This window comes from Acomys russatus, chromosome 2, assembly GCF_903995435.1.
Source record: "Acomys russatus chromosome 2, mAcoRus1.1, whole genome shotgun sequence".
Classification (NCBI taxonomy): Eukaryota; Metazoa; Chordata; class Mammalia; order Rodentia; family Muridae; genus Acomys; species Acomys russatus.
This window is the reverse complement of record NC_067138.1, coordinates 68543125-68559247: the sequence shown is the minus strand read 5'-3', so window position 1 is coordinate 68559247 and position 16123 is coordinate 68543125. Positions and strand designations below refer to the sequence as shown.

General features: G+C 41.3%; 1 protein-coding gene across 5 annotated transcripts in view; it reads left to right on the top strand.

The window, feature by feature from the left end:
* Lpar1 (lysophosphatidic acid receptor 1) overlaps window positions 1-10962 on the top strand; it is a 112860-nt gene extending 101898 nt beyond the window's left edge. For all 5 annotated transcript variants that reach the window (XM_051162435.1, XM_051162427.1, XM_051162441.1 and 2 more), the window contains one exon: window positions 10386-10962. In XM_051162435.1, coding sequence (XP_051018392.1) covers window positions 10386-10687 — 302 coding nt within the window. In that variant the 3' untranslated portion in view covers window positions 10688-10962. The remainder of the gene's footprint in view (window positions 1-10385) is intronic.
* The last annotated feature ends 5161 nt before the right edge of the window (window positions 10963-16123 follow it).

Sequence of the window (16123 nt, the reverse complement as noted above, 5' to 3'; positions counted from 1 at the left end):
AAAACTTTATACCAAGCTCATAATTACCTAATTTTACATTATCTGTTAAATAATGAGTACAAACAAGGAAAACATATGTGTGTAAACTAGGTGAATATTTTCCAAATATTCAGTGAGGGCAAACTGAAACGAAAAAAAAAAAAAAAAGTTTGAAAATAGCTGGAGAAACATTGTTTGGAGGAACCATAAAACAGTTGTAAGGTCTTTGCCGTCAGGTTGCTTTGGAAGAGGTTTGAGCCAGGCATGATGTGGGAGCCTGTAATCTTAGCCTTTGGGAGGCAGAGAGGACCACAAGTCCACAGCTAGAGTTAGAGCAAAGTCTGTCTTCAGAGCAAAGTCTGTCTTCAAAACAAAGCCAAAAATAAGTGGGCGCGATAGCTTGGCAGGTAAACACTCCTGCCACCAAGCCCGATGACCTGAGTTCAATCCCCTGACCCACACATAGTGGGAAGAAAGAATCAGTGAGCTGTGCTCTAGCCCTCCCCGCCCCCCCGCCACCCCCGGCCCATGCACACTGGACATGTGCATGGTCACACGCCTAAACACAAAATAAAAAATTTTAATGTGGTTAAAAAAAAAAAAAAAAAAAGTAAAGCAAGGTTAAAAAAAAAAAAAAAAAGTAAAGCAAGAAAGAAGAAAAGGAAGAATTTCAAGTGCCATCTCCATATTGGAGGAGCCATGCTGGAAGTCATTTGAGATGGTTAATTGGTGTGGTTTTTGGTTGGAAGATGACACAGTGGCTTCAGTCAAAAGACCCAAGTTCAAATAAAGAGTCTGGGCTGTGTTTCAAAGCATTGGCAAATGAATACAAATTTTTATTTTCGAGTTGAATAGTGTGGCTGATGTAGCATCTTTATGATGCTCCAAACATTTCTGAAATGAGTTGACTCTTAGTCTCAGTTGAAGCCCATGTTGTGCAATTGTTGGTTGTTTGGTGGCAAATAATGCATATTTCACATTGTGTTCTTTTAAACTAATACAGTGTTTTGAGATTATTTGGTAGCAATAAAAGACAGACTATCCCTCCTTTTGAAACAGGAGTTCACTTTTTGTATACGATGTGATTTGTTTTATTTTCTATGGCAGTGTGTAATTTTTAATTTTAACAAATAAACAGTACTGCCAAGACTGTACATCATTTGTACAACGGGTGGATATATTCATAGGATAAATTCTCAGAAATGATATTGCCTCAAGTTATGTTTTAAGATTTACTTTTTTTTTAATATGTATGAGTGCTCAGCCTACACATGTGTTTGTCTTCCACATTCATGCTTGGTCCCGGAGGAAGCCAGAAGCAGGTACAGGATGCCCTGGAATTTGAGCTATAGATAGTTGTAAGCGGTCATGAGGGTGCTAAGAACTGAACCTTAATCTCTGGAAGGACAGCTAGTGCCCAGAGCCAACCCTCCAGCCCCTGCAGTTTATTTAGAAAGCATTGGTTGCTGTTGTTTGGGTTTTCTGTGCTGGAAGAATTTACTGGGTTACACTTAAAGTTGTTTTTGTCAGAGCTGGTTTGAAAACCAGGTTTTCATTCAATACCTGTAATTAAAAATAACCGGTATTCATGCAAAACAAAAAAAAGATACTGGTAATTATAGACATGGTAATTCTAATTGTGAACACCCCTAACATCCGTTTCTTAATCGAATGTTTGTCCTAGTCCCTCTTTTTACATGTTTAAACCTGTTTTTTTTTTTTTTTAAGATTTTAAAGTTTCTGATAACAGAAGATACCTTCTGTACAGCTATCATCTTATAGCAGGACAGCCTGTGCCTCCCTCCCACTCTGTCAGGAATCTGTTCTTTGGAAAGGTCAACCCAGGACATCTGGCAGCCAGAGGAGACACAACAGATTTGCAAAAACACAATCACATTGACAATTTCAGCCATTCTTCTTTTCATGTCTTTTGGACCATTAGGAAAAGAGTAGATGTGATAAACATTTCTAGGTTGCGAAAAAACACAACGAAATTTCTGGATTTACTTTTGGACCAAACTCTGATTTTTCCTCTTTTGGCGGGGGAAGAAAAGATAAATAAGTGAAATTTCCATTATGTTTCTGTGCCTTTGAAATTTCCCTCCAAGTAGTACATACCGTGTTGGTTCATGAAGTGCAAAGACTAAAATTCCCTGGATTTTGTCCTTTCCTATATAATCCATGAGTATTTTCAGCCAGACTTCGGCGCTTATTTAGAGACACATCATTCGGGAAGAATCTTAACTCATAGCTGGAAATTAAATATGTTGCAAAGCCAATTATAAACTTCCTGTTCATGCTGAACTTTTGCAAGGGAAAGATTTGGGGGGGGGCGGAGTTCATTTATCCCTTTAATGAGATAAATATTATTCAAATCACCTTGGTAACAGCTGGGCTGTAGTCACCCTGTAGCTTTAGTATTACTCTCGAAGTTAACTGATGTTGGTCTGCAATTGACAACGATAACTTTCCCAGAAGATCTGAGGGTTTTTCAATAACTCCTCTGCACGGCTGTAGGGCGGCATTGATGTTTTGGTTATTGGTGGGCAGTAACAGCCTGGTAAGTCAGCCTCAATTTCTCCTTCATCTTTACCTGGAGACAGAGGTGGACACATACAGAGAGGAGGGGCAGGGGGTGACCCACCTTAACATGGTTTAGACTACTGTTCAGTCTGTTCTACTGAAGATAAAGTCAAGAATTCCCTGTTTTGTGTGCTCGCAGAGAGAGACCGCAGGCTTCTGTTCTAGTCCTGACTGTGTGAGGGGCTGGCAGAAGTAGGATGTGCATGCTTAAGAGGATGATGGGACTGTGTGTCCTGACGGGATGGCCGTGCTGCTTCTGTTTGACTGTTACTGGTTTTGTTTTCCTGTTGTTTTCCCTCTTCCTGTGGTTTTCTAACAACATTTTGGCTGTATGCTGGATCGTCATCACTGGATATGCAAGTATAGGCAAAACACCAGCTTTGGTGCCGGTTCATTTTACTATCCTCCCTAAAGTAAGGCATCCTCTACCTAGATGTCCCTGCAGCATGGTGTCCTCCAGCGCAGCTGAAGGTGAAGCGACAAGCAGCGTTAGTGTAGGGAATAGGGAACAAAATGGCTTCCAATGGGTTCTAGTGGGCGCTTTCATAGACGGGAACCGTTAATGACTTAGTGACTAAGTTAAGATGCGTTATTTTATAAAAATACTGTTCACGGGGAAAAAAAGGAAGCATCCCTGAAAATAAAAATAAAGAATAAATTTTAAAAATGAGATGAAAATAAAAGTAAAAAAATAAATAAATTTCTTTGCCTGCCTTTGTTTACCCATCACTGACAAAAAGCATGAATCACTCACCAACAAAGTGGACAAACAACAACTAAAGACCCAATATTGAATCTAGAAAAGAAGTCCAGTGTGTCTTCCTGGTTGGCAAGTAAAAGCAAGATTCTGAAAATATAAAAGAGAAATGAGGAATCAGCCATATTTGAATGTCCATCCTAAAAATATTTACTATATATTATAAAGGTAGCCTGCAAGGGGCAAAAAGAATGGAGAGAAAAACCACTCCAAATAAAAATTGAATGCTTTTTAATAAAACTGCCCAACAAAGGCCAAACAACAATTTTGAACAAAGACAATAATCTAATCGATACATTGGCAACCTCCTCAGTAAAAGTAAATATGTTGACGTGTAACAAAAAGTTTTGATGAACAGATTGTATTGTGGGATGATGTGTGTTCTTTTATTCACTTATTTTAGGAAAAAACAATTCAACAGATCTTTACAAGGTACTGTAGAGCCAGTGATAAGCAGAAAGACCCTGGTGATAGAAAAAATCTTGTAACCTATAGCTATCCTGTAAACAACGACACAAGACAATTGTGATGGCTTCACCTGTGAGGGTTACACAGCACTGAGAATGTATGAAAGGGATTTTTGACCTTATTGTGGAAGACACCATGAAAGTAACGGCAGGCAAAGCCTGAGTGGGAGTTAGATTGAGGTAGGGTGGATAATAACCGAGCCCGGGGCAGGGGTGGCACATAGAAGGTCACTGAGAAGGTGAGTCTATCTAGGAGTCATGAGGTCAGTGCCATGCGATGGCTGAGAAGTACAGAAGGCCCCTAAGGCAGCAGACAGAGTGGCAGTGCCATCAGGCATGGCTCTGCAATATTCCATTCTGGAGCACACTGTTCTGAGAGAAAACCATTTTCAGTTTATGCAAACTTGAAAGGATGCAGTTGTGTAGAGTCATGCAAACAAGGGAGGGAGAAGAAAAAAATTTCATAGTACCATGGACTGGTGACCAAGCCTGTGCCACATGGGATGTCACTTCGTGGGTGATATGCCAGATCTAGACTATAGCATCCCAAACCTATACATCTAGTAGCAGCCATGTCTAGACTACAGAGTGCTTCTCGGGGGCAGCATCATATAGTGTATCAACCAGACAGCAAAACGTGGCTGGGCTGTGTCTTCCGTGCCTCTACTCTACCCTGCTTTTCTGAGTCCTTAGACTCCATAGACTCCATATGAGTTAATTATTTTCAAAGGACAGGAAAAAAAAAATCTGTGATAATGTAAGCGAGTCTTCTAGAAAAAGCCTTCATCTCAAAAGGCCATCACAAGCTGGGACTAGTGGCACAATCTAGAATCCCAGCTACTCAGGAGGCTGGGGCAGGAAGATTGCAAGTTCAAGGCCAAGCTGGGCTAGAATAAGTTCAGTGCCAACCTAGTAAGGGTCTCTCTCTAAATAATATTAAAAGACATTGGGAATATACCTCAGTGTAAAGCATTTGTTTAATATGCGTGAGGCTCTGGGCGCAATCCCTATTGCTGTGTAAAGACACCCCATATAGTTACGTCACAATGACCCCTCAGCTACTGGACTGAGCTTTATTATATCTGTGGTCCACCACCCAACTGAGCTTCCTTCAAGATATGTTAGATAAAGACTTATTACCGCAGAGTCAAAACTGACCTTCAGAGATCAACTGAAATCTGACTGGATTCTGGCATACAACTGGCCTGCCCTGAGGGAACACACAAATTCAATGATACTTGGGGGGGGGGGAGCTTCTGAAATCCTCATTCGAGAAATGAAAAGAATCAGGCTACAGAGACGTTAGCATGAGTCCCACGGCTGGTGGAGCAATGACTTACCTTGACTTGTTCCCAATCTGTGGAATTCCTGACTTTTTTTGTGAAAACACAGATTTGCCAGCCCAGACTGGAAATGCTTTTCTGCTTTGCTCATCCAAAATCTCAGGGTCTCTCCCCAAGGGTCTTCTCTGGCCCCTGATGCCTATGGTTTTCTTTACCTTGGTTTTGTGTTCCATAATAAAGCAAAGAGCAACTGGTTAGGAAAGAGCCATTCCAGGAAAATCACTGATTCTGAGAGCAGCGCTAAGCATTACGCCTTGGGTGGCTCTGCAGACAGGAGGCAAGGTGTGCTTATACAACTGTGCTCTGCAACTCGGACCTGTTGTTCCAAAGCTGCCTCCTTTCTCCCTGCCTCTTGCACCAGCATTCCAGCACCTCTCCTCTCATTTTCACAGGCAGCAGGCCCTCCCAGATTGCTTTGACAGATGCCTAAGAAAGATCTGCAGCTTGTTTGAGGAAAGGCAACCTTCAGACACCTTTGAAATAGTCCCCTGTCCCCATCTTCCTTGTGACTGTGACAAATCGGGGTTGGGGGTGGGGGACCTTTGTACACAGTGAGAGGAGGCAAAGCTCCCAGGACCCAACCTTTCAGGAGCCTGGCAGAGTGACTTGAAGGCATCCTCATCTGATATCCTGTAGGCGCCTCAGGCAAAACACACCACACCAAACTACTGATGCTGTCTGCTGCTGCTCCCTACCCTCCATCAATAAAACACTAGTCCAGCACTTTCTCCTGTTTCCTCCGTCAGCAAAAGGCTCTGCCCTTGCATCACTCCAGTTGAAAATCCAAAGTCATCCTAGATATACCCTTTTTCTTACCATCATGTGAAGGACAGCCCCACAGCGGCTTTTCCAGTCCTCTATGCTCTACTCTTTGCCTATGTTGCTGCCCTGGTTCAGGCTCTGCTTATTCCTATTTAGAAACTACAAATAACTGAGTATATATACACAGATATGTGTACATAAATACTCACTCTCTCTCTCTCTCTCTCTCTCTCTCTCTCTCTCTCTCTCTCTCTCTCTCTCTCTCTCATCTTGATCATTTTCTTCTTCCACTGTCACTAATCTGTATCTTAAGTGAAAACCTGACAACAGAGTCCAGTGAGATTAAAATGAGTCATTATTCCTTATAAGCCTTCGTTTGCGTTATTGTCCTGTGCAACTTAGGTTGAGAACCAATGCTAGGCTGAAGAAGAAAGTCTTAGTCCCACACACAGGGTCTTTGTGACCTTGGAATCATATCTTCTGCCACTTCTGGTTTTTCAATACGCAACCACAAACTGTACTTCCTCTCTTCTACTGTTGAATACCATGCTTTGGTTGTGTGTCTTGGTCTGGAGAGAGTCTGCCATCCGGGGTATGAGAGAGATGCTAAGCAGCACCAAAAGCAGTCTTCGTGCTGGAATTCTATACTGCTTTTATTTTCCATCTTGTAAACTGTGGAACTGAAAAACTACAGAGCCACCAGGAGTTGTGTCATTTCCTTGTGCTCCCTTCGTCCCTCCATCCCTGCTGTCCTTTTCCTGTACAGCCGTGAGCCCTGAGATGGGCTGGGGTCTGGCAATCTGCGTAGTCTTAATACCAAGTCTTCACGGCTCACATTGCGCCCCCATGCTCTTCCTTGCTGAGGGTCTATCTCAGAGCCGTGTGTACAAGCTGTCTCATCCGTGACACTCAGGATGGAGCCGGAGTGGACAGTGCAGAGAAAGCATTTGCAAGCATTTGCTCCTGTGCCCTGTAGAGTAGGAAGAGAGCTGTTGCTGCTTCTCTGCTTTACAGATACAGAAATGGAGGCTTTGTCCAACTTGTCCACATGTCTTACAAGGGCCCAGCCAAGTTCCTATAGACTGGTTATGGTGGGTGATGCACAAGTGACCCAACTCAGAGCCAACTACTTATTTTTTTAAAAAAATTGCATGAGACTTTCATTCTTGGAAGCTCAGAGGGAAAACAGTGGCTTGAGCAAACTTGTTTTCAGACTACGCATTTAGGAGCTCAACCCCATTGGGCTTTCCAGTCCCCCTGTTTCTCACCTTTAATATACTCTTATCTTTGGGCCAGTGTGATCCAAGACGCCACAACACCACTGTGAAAGAGAAGGGAAGGAGGGGAAAGGTCCATATGATTCTCTCTCTCTCTCTCTCTCTCTCTCTCTCTCTCTCTCTCTCTCCTCTCTCTCCCCCTCTCTCCTCTCTCTCTTTATATTCCATCCATTCATCCATCGATTTATCAATCTATCTATCATCTGTCATCTATCTATTTATTGAGACAAGGTTTTGTTGTGTAGTTCTAGAATTCACTCTGTAGACCAGGCTGGCCTCGAACTCACAGAGATCTGCCTGCCTCTGCCTCCTGAGTGCTGAGGTTACAGGTGTGCGCCACCACTGCCCAGGCTAATAAGATCGGTTTTCAATGTAGGTTTCTAAGGCTGTCAACTCCGTTTCACTAAAACGATTGCATCTTGAAAATTCCAAGACAGCGTGGTTGGACCTAATCACTGTTACAAAAACAGTGACTTCCAGTGGAAGAGAAAGGAAAGGACTCCAAGTCCCTTCCCGAAGTGCTCACATAGTTCAACATCTGTCGGGCTGTGGCATATCCCACTTCCTGCGGCCAAATCTAACAGGGTGCTTTTCTGGTTTCTGTTGTTGCTCTAAAAGCGAAGTGGAAAGTCTCACTTCTAAGGCCATCCCTTTCCTAAAAAAGACTTGCTCTTCTTGAACTTTAGCATTGGGGGAAATCATGAACAACCCACGGTGGTATTTGGATCGTCTTCTGATCAAAGTCAAGCAGACACAGCAACAATATGAGAATAAAGGCCTTTCCTTACTCTTGCCTACAGGGAGAAAGAGGTCATTTTATTTAAGCCCATCTGTCTGCGCTTGTAGCCAGCAGCACTGAACTAGAGCTCAATTAGAGCGCTGATAAAGGGAGAAAAACTTTTAGGATTGCTTCCCCATTTATGAGTGTGTGTGTGTGTGTGTGTGTGTTCCAAGCAGACGAATAATGGGACCGTGCATTTTTCCATCCAAGGATTTTCCACCCTGAGAATAATTTATTTCCTGGCTTTTCAATGAATAAGTCATTATTTCTGAAACCCAAGAGGCATTCCTTTGATTTCCCTTCATGTTTAGCTTTCTGAGTGGTTTTCAATAAAGGAAGGGCTTGGAATGAAGGCTCTGCTAACACTTTTATTGAGGCTCAGATAGTGGTCTGGCTGTTATCTGCTGGTGTATTATTTTCCCTCTCTGAGGAGTGTCTAAGGTATTGTATTTATTAGAAAAACGAAGCACCTTGGATGCTCTTCAAAGTGCACAGCAGTTTAAAACCAATACATATTGGTATTACAGAACAAAGAGCTTTATGGGGCACTTTTCTTCTTGCTTCATTTGTATTGCCCTGCTGGAAGGGTTCAAAAGGAGAGAGAGAGAGAGAGAGAGAGAGAGAGAGAGAGAGAGAGAGAGAGAGAGAGAGAGAGAGAGAGAGAGAGAGAGAGAGAATGGGTTCACATTCAAAACTGAGCTGTTTGGAGACTAAATCGCATTTTGTTTACTTTTTTCTTTGAAGCTCACTCCTTGAGGCTGGTCCAAGCTGAGGACTCTAGCCTAAGTTTGCATTCGCCAATGCCAGCACCACTGTGTGCATCTACTTACCCTCTGTTCTCTAGCTAGCTGATTATCCAACCCAGGGCCTGTTCACTGAGGTATAGTGGCACAGGCTGCCCCACTGGATACCATTCCTTCAGTAGAAGACGCCAAGGGTGCTAAGATAACAGTCATCAAGGCTAGCTACTCATTTCATGACTTACACATTCCCTCAGATCCGAATGGAAAGTGATCTCGGAAACTAAGTTGGATGGGGTACCTTTTCCTCACTGCATTTCCAAACCACTTATGATTATAGAAAGAGCTTACGATAATACAGAGCAGTTGTGGTTAAGAAAGCAGAAAACAGCTGAAACATAGACTTTGGTTATAAATATTTAACTTCATAAGTTGCAAAGAGTGGAAGGATATGGTAGAGCTTTCAGCAATGTGGACTCCAGAGCCAGGCTCCAAGACTAGAGTTTTGTTTCTTGCTCACTGCTCTCTGGTACCTTGTTCTTTTAAAGGAGGTCTTTAACCTTTCTAGGGCTCAGTCTCTCTGTCTGTGCAGCGAGGTCTTAGTTTTTCCTGCTATCCGTGCAGACTAGATGAGTTATCTTTTGTCAAGTGTAGGCAAGAGCTCTGATGGTTGGATTAAAAAACTAAAACATTCACTGCAGGAAGCTACACGCCACAGAGCTCAGGACAGCAATACTGCTGTTGGGGTTGGGTTTTGTTTTTTGGTTTGGTTTGGTTTGGTTTGGTTTTTGAGACAGGGTTTCTCTGTGTAGCCTTGGCTGTCCTGGACTTGATTTGTAGACCAGGCTGGCCTCGAACTCACAGAGATCTACCTGCCTCTGCCTCACAAGTACTGGGATTAAAGGCGTGAGCTACCATGCCCAGCTTGCTGTTGGGGTGGTTAATCTATACTACACGAGTATTTTCTTAACATCTATTTAGGATTTATAGCCAACCCCAGGAGGTGAATAGACCATGTGTAGTTTTTGTTTTTGTTTTGTTTGTTTGTTTTTTTTCGAGACAAGGTTTCTCTGTGTAGCCTTGGCTGTCCTGGTCTAACTTTGTAAACTAGGCTGACCTCGAACTCACAGCGATCCGCCTGCCTCTGCCTCCCAAGTGCTGAGATTAAAGGCATGCGCCACCGCCGCCTGACCCATGTCTAGTTTTTCAGATGAGAAAAATGAGACAACATTTCAATTTGCCTAACCCACCCAGTTCCCCAAATGGCAAAGCAATGATTTGTCCAATGGTGAACAGAAACCAGAAATTGCACCTTTGTAAACATGGAGGTGTGTGTCATTAACATCTGTCTTTTGGACCACAAACACCTATACCTTTATGAGATTAAAAAAAAAAAAAAAAAAAAAGAACTTATATAGCATGTATTCCTAATGCATCTTCTCATAAAGAAACTGTTTTACCAAACTCTGTGTGGTCTGTTTAAAATTATTAATATTATCTCATATGTCCTTGGGCTTAACTAGGACTTGAATCAACAGCATATTATTAAGGTGGCTATTTTTTTACTATTTCAGAAGTGAACATTTTGTTTGTCTCCAGGACTGGTGATCATCTTAACATTTTTTTTTTCCACACGTTTCACAGTGATATTTGCTATTCTCCTTCTAACGCTCTGGTCCCGCCCCTGTCGCCATAGGTGCCTTTATCGTCTGCTGGACTCCAGGACTGGTCCTTTTGCTTCTGGATGTTTGTTGCCCGCAGTGTGACGTCCTGGCCTATGAGAAGTTCTTCCTCCTCCTCGCCGAGTTCAATTCTGCTATGAACCCCATCATCTACTCCTACCGCGATAAAGAGATGAGCGCCACTTTCAGGCAGATCCTGTGTTGCCAGCGCAACGAGAATCCCAATGGCACCACGGAAGGCTCTGATCGCTCGGCGTCCTCTCTCAACCACACCATCCTGGCCGGAGTTCACAGCAATGACCATTCTGTGGTTTAGAAGGAAGCCACTGGGCTTCTGTGGAGCTGTGAACCCCACCCTAGGCCCCATTGCCAGGGCAAGGTTGGAATCAGAGGAAATGAAGACACTTAATGTAGTTAAACACTAACCAATGGCAGTATTTTTTTGTCCCTAGACCCAAGAGACTTGAGGATGAGCCTATGTGGCAGCCCCTGTCTTCTCCTTTGGAAAATAGAAGTGGACCGTCTTGCAGAGGAATTCAGAAACAGACTCTGGGGTGAATGAGTAGCCTTCACTAACTAGACTTAAGAGATTTTTTTTTTTTTTTTTTTTTTTTTTTTGTGATTTGGCCTGAGCCAGAAAGAATTCTGCCAAATCAAGTACACAACTTCACACAGGCTTCCCCTTTAAAAACAAACAAACAAACAAACAAACAAACAAACAACTCTGGAGGATACATTTCATTTAATAAGTATGCTGATGACTGCCAACATGTTTGTGATTGAAAAGACTGTTAAACTGACATAGGTGAATTTTTTTTTCCACTATGGAGGAAAAATGTAAATTGGAATGATTTTTGTGTTTGTTTAGAAAGCAAGCATGTGATGTGTGTATACAGTGTGCTTTTCTTTAAAGATAAAAGGATACTATTTTAAATCTTCTAGGGCATAGAAGAATCTAGTAAAAATCAGTATTCCTTTAGGCTATGGAAGAAAAAATATCCTAATCAATTACCTTTTAATTAAAGTATTGAAACACACATGAAAGGCGAGGAATGTGAGCTTGTCACCCAAAGAGTGCATACTCTATAACCATTAGAGAAAAGGAAGTGTGGTCATGTCTCTGCATAGTTAAGATGCCCGAGGGCGTTCTTCATGCCAGACCGTCAGTGGAATTTTTTTTTAAGCCTGTGGTTTTCCAAGTTATAAAATAATACATACTTACTATAGAAAACTTGAAAATTGCAGAACAGTATGAAAAAGGAAAAAAAAAAAGATTACTGATAGTTTGCCTAGAAGTAACCATCTTTACCAGCTCACGCGTGTATGCCTGTAGATATATATATCCCTGTTTACATAATTGGGATGTTATTGTAAAATGTTTTGCAACTTTTTTCTTTCAGAATTGCCAGGTTTTCCTATGGCATTTTTTCCTTTTTTTTTTTTTTTTTTTTAAACAAAAACAGTGTTAGTGGCTATATAATATTCCTTTTAATGGATGCAGCTCCGTTTATTTAACCATTCCTGTATTGTTGACTAGGTTTTTAATTTTTTTCATTATTATAATATTGGGAGAATCTTTTGTACATAAAACTTTGCCAGTATCATTGATTATTTACTTAGGACTATCCCCATGAAGGACCTACTTTTTAAAATGTGAAATGTCCTCGTGTGTTTTTACTTTATAAAAAGGGATGCTCTACTTTCAAGCTGCAGGGATGGCAGTGCTGACCAAAGCCCTCAAAATTACCTTTTTAGGAAAGAAACACAGTGGTTACTTGAGTTGAGGATGGTTTCTTAACAAGATGGTTCCCAATAACCAAGATGTCCTAACGTAACTAGTAATCTCACATTAGTTTTTTGAGGAAATGGTTCTTGGTGGCCACAACTGTCAGAAGTAAAGAAAACATGAAGAGACCGAACATTGGAAGTGAATCCAGCACTGCTGTACTAAGTGGCCTGGGTGGGGTGTGTTAGCAACTGGCTGCTGTGTGATCTCCAGCAACCACCCACTAGATGTTCCGTGTTCAGAGATGCCTGGTCTGTTGACCTGGTGGCTAGTGACTCTATCGTCCTGACATAAGGAGTAACTAGGAAGGAGGAGAGTCCTGAAACAGGTGTGGGGAGGTCAGGAGGATGTCTGAGAGAAAGAAGTCCTGAGGAGAGTGGCATTCCAGGAAGGAGGAAGGCAGAGTGTGGCCTGTGCATGGACTGAGGGTAGGCACATGATGTGTGCCTGGTGAAAATAAAAGCAAGTGGAGAGCCAGTTGGCAGGAAAAGGATTTTGGTCAGAGTTTACACAAAAAGGAAAAAAAATCATACTGGAAGTGAGTGAAATAAACTTGGACTTTTATTGATGCCCATTTTAGTGGGGGGGGGGTGGTAAAGACTATTTGAATTGAAAAACGTACTAATTGAACCTTAATAAATCATTCTCAATCCATGTTTGGTGGCCGGTGCTATTTCTATTGTTCTAGAAGCTTCTCGCCTGTACTATGCTGTCTTCCCTCTCTGATCTTTAACAGTCTGAGGTGAACCAACAACTGTTCCTCCAGCCAAGGCATTGGTTCCTGTCCCATGAAATTCATGAGAGATATGTTACCTCAACAGTATGGCTCCTAAAGCAAAGTGCTTCCAAGGGATTGTTTATTATTTATTTATTTAATTTAAATAAAAGAAATATAAAATAAAGCAAAAAACCAACACATCAGAATTGGACAAAAACAAATAAACAGAAGGAAAAGAGCCCAAGAGAAAGCACAAGAAACAGAGACCCACTTGTTTGCACTCAAGAATCCCATAAGAACACTAAACTGGGGGCTGTAATATATATGTAAAGGGCCTGGTACAGACCCATGCAGCCCCTGTGCATGCTGCTCCAGCCTCTGGGTTCATATGAGCTGTGACCATGCTAATTTAGAGGGCCTTGTTTCCTTAGTGTCCTCCATACCTTCTGGCTCTTACTCTCCTTCTGCCTCCTCTTCTTCAGAGTGCCCTAATCCCTGAGGGGAGGGATTTGATGGCTGTATCCCATTTGGAGTTGAATATCTCAAGGTCTCTCACACTGCATATTGTCTGGTTATGGATCTCTGTATTTCTTCTTATTGCCTCCTGTAGGAGGAAGCTTCTCTGATGATGGCTGAACAAGGCAGTGAGCTATGAGTATAGCACAATGTTAAGAGTCATTTTGTTTTTGTTTTTGTTTTAACAGAAGTATTTGATTTTACCCTAGGTCCTTGGTCTCAGGTTCTAGGTCACGTAAGCAGTGTCAGGTATGGGTCCCATCTCATGGAGTGGGCCTTAAGTCAAATCAGATATTAGTTGGTTATTTGCACAAGCTTTGTGCCACCATTGTACTAGCATATATTACAGGTAGGCATCCATTGTCAATCCAAGGATTTGGGGCAGAGTTGGCGTTTATTTCCTCTTTTGGTAGCCTGTAGAGTGTACCTTTCTGTACCCAAGATGCTAGAACGTAGGGATGAAGGATCTATGTAGGCACCAGCTCAACTTCTTCATGTTTAGCGAGTTGTATAAGTGTTGTCTTCAGCAATGGAGCCTTAGTGTCAGTTTGTGGAGAACAACCTCTATATAGTCTTAGCAGCGTTCTGGGTTGTTAGGGGATTGCTATGGTACCCCTTTGTCCAACAACTCAACTTGTGTAGTTCAATTCCAACATTGGTATCTTCATTGGTGACAAAAGATAGCCAGTTGTGTCTCTGTTTCCCTATTATTTGGCAATTTCATTTAGATTGCCTTTAATATATGTATATATTTTAGGAATCTTATACCCCTCTAATAACCCTTAATTTCAACTGTCTTTTCCCATTTTCCCTCCCTCATTCACTTTCTCCCTTCTTGATCTTCCAATCCCATCCCTCTGCAATCCATCCATAACTATATTCTATTTCTCTTTCCTAACAAGATCAATCTGTTCCCCTGAGTCACCCTATGTCAAATACCTGCAGTTCTATGAATTATAGCTTGGCTATCATTGACTTAGGGGCTAATAGCCACGTATAATGAGTATATATACCACATTTCTCTGTCTAGGTCTGGGATACATCACTCAGGATGATGTTTTGTTTGTTTTGTTTTGTTGGTTTTGTTTTTTTGTTTTTGTTTTTGAGACAGGGTTTCTTTGTGTGGCCTTGGCTGTCCTGGACTCGCTTCGTAGACCAGGCTGGCCTTGACCTCAGAGCAATCCACCTGCCTCTGCCTCCCAGAGTGTTGGGATTAAAGTTGTGCATCACTACATCTGGCAATATTTTTTTCTAGTTTCGTCCATTTGCCTGCAAATTTTTTGTTTTAAATGGCTGAGTAAGTGTACCATTTGTAAATGTACCATCTGTAAATGTACCATACTTTCTTTATTCATTCTTCTGTTGAGGGACATCTAGGTTGTTTCCAATTTCTGGCTATTATGAACATAGCAGCAATGAACATGGTTGAACATGTGTCTTTGTGGTAGGATGAAGTGACCTTTGGATATGTGCCCAAGAGTAGATGGACCTTGAGGTAGATATATACTCATCTTCCTGAGGAATTGCCACTCTGATTTGCATAGTGGGTGTACAAGTTTTCACTCCCAGCAGCATGAATGGGTGTTCCTGTTGCTCTACATCCTTGCCAACATGAGCTGTTACTTTAAAAAAAATTGATGTTAGTCTGTCTTATTGTTTCCTTTTTGTTTGTTTGTTTGTTTTTGATGGGTGTAAGATGAGACACATTTTTTTTTTCTGATAGGCATAAGATGAAATTTCAATGTAGTTTTGAGTTGCATTTCCCTGAGGCTAAGGATGTTGAACATTTCTTTAAGTGCGTCTTGGCCATTTGAGTTTCCTCTATTGAGAACTCTCTGTACCCCATTTTTCAATTGGGTTATTTGTTTTCTTGATATCTGGTTTTTGAGTTCTCAATATAGTTTGGGTGTTCGCCCTCTATCGATGTGTAGTGGGTAGAAATCTCTTTGCTGCTTTGCCTGAATGATAGTGCAGAAGCTTCTCAGTCCCATGTGGTCCCGTTTGTTAACTGTGAATCTTACTGCCTGTGCTGTGTTCTTAGATTCAGTTTGAAAGTACTTTATTGAGAATTTTTGCATCAATGTTTATAAGGGAAACTGGTCTGTAATTCTCTTTCTTTGTTGAGTCTTTAGGTGATTTGGGTGTCATGAAAACTGTGGTATCATAAAATAAATTGGACAATGTTCCTTTTGTTTGCATTTTGTGGAATAATTTGAGGAATATTGGCTTCAACTCTTCTTTGAAAGTCTTGTACAGTTCTGTGCTAAAACCATCTGCCCCTAGGCTTTTTTTTTTTTTTTTTTTTTGGGTTGGAAGATTTCTAATTATTGCTTCTATTTCATTAGAGGTTATAGGTCTATTTAAATTGCTTATCTGATCTTGACTTAACTTTGATAACTGGTATGTATCAAGAAAATTATCCTTTCTTTTAGATTTTCTGATTTGGTGGAGCACAGATTTTTAAAATATGCTCTTATGATTTTCTTGATTTCTTGGTGTCTATAGTTATGCCATTTTCATTTCTAATTTTGTTAATTTGGATATTCTCTTTCTGCCTTTTAGTTAAATTGGATAAGGGTTTGTCAATCGTGATTTTCTCAAAGAACCAATTCTTTGTTTCATTGATTCTTTGTATTTGTTTTTTATCATCGTTGTTTGTTTCTGTTTTATTAATCTCAGCCCTGAGTTTATTTCTTTTCTTTTTTGCTTTTTCTTTCTTTCTTTCTTTCTTT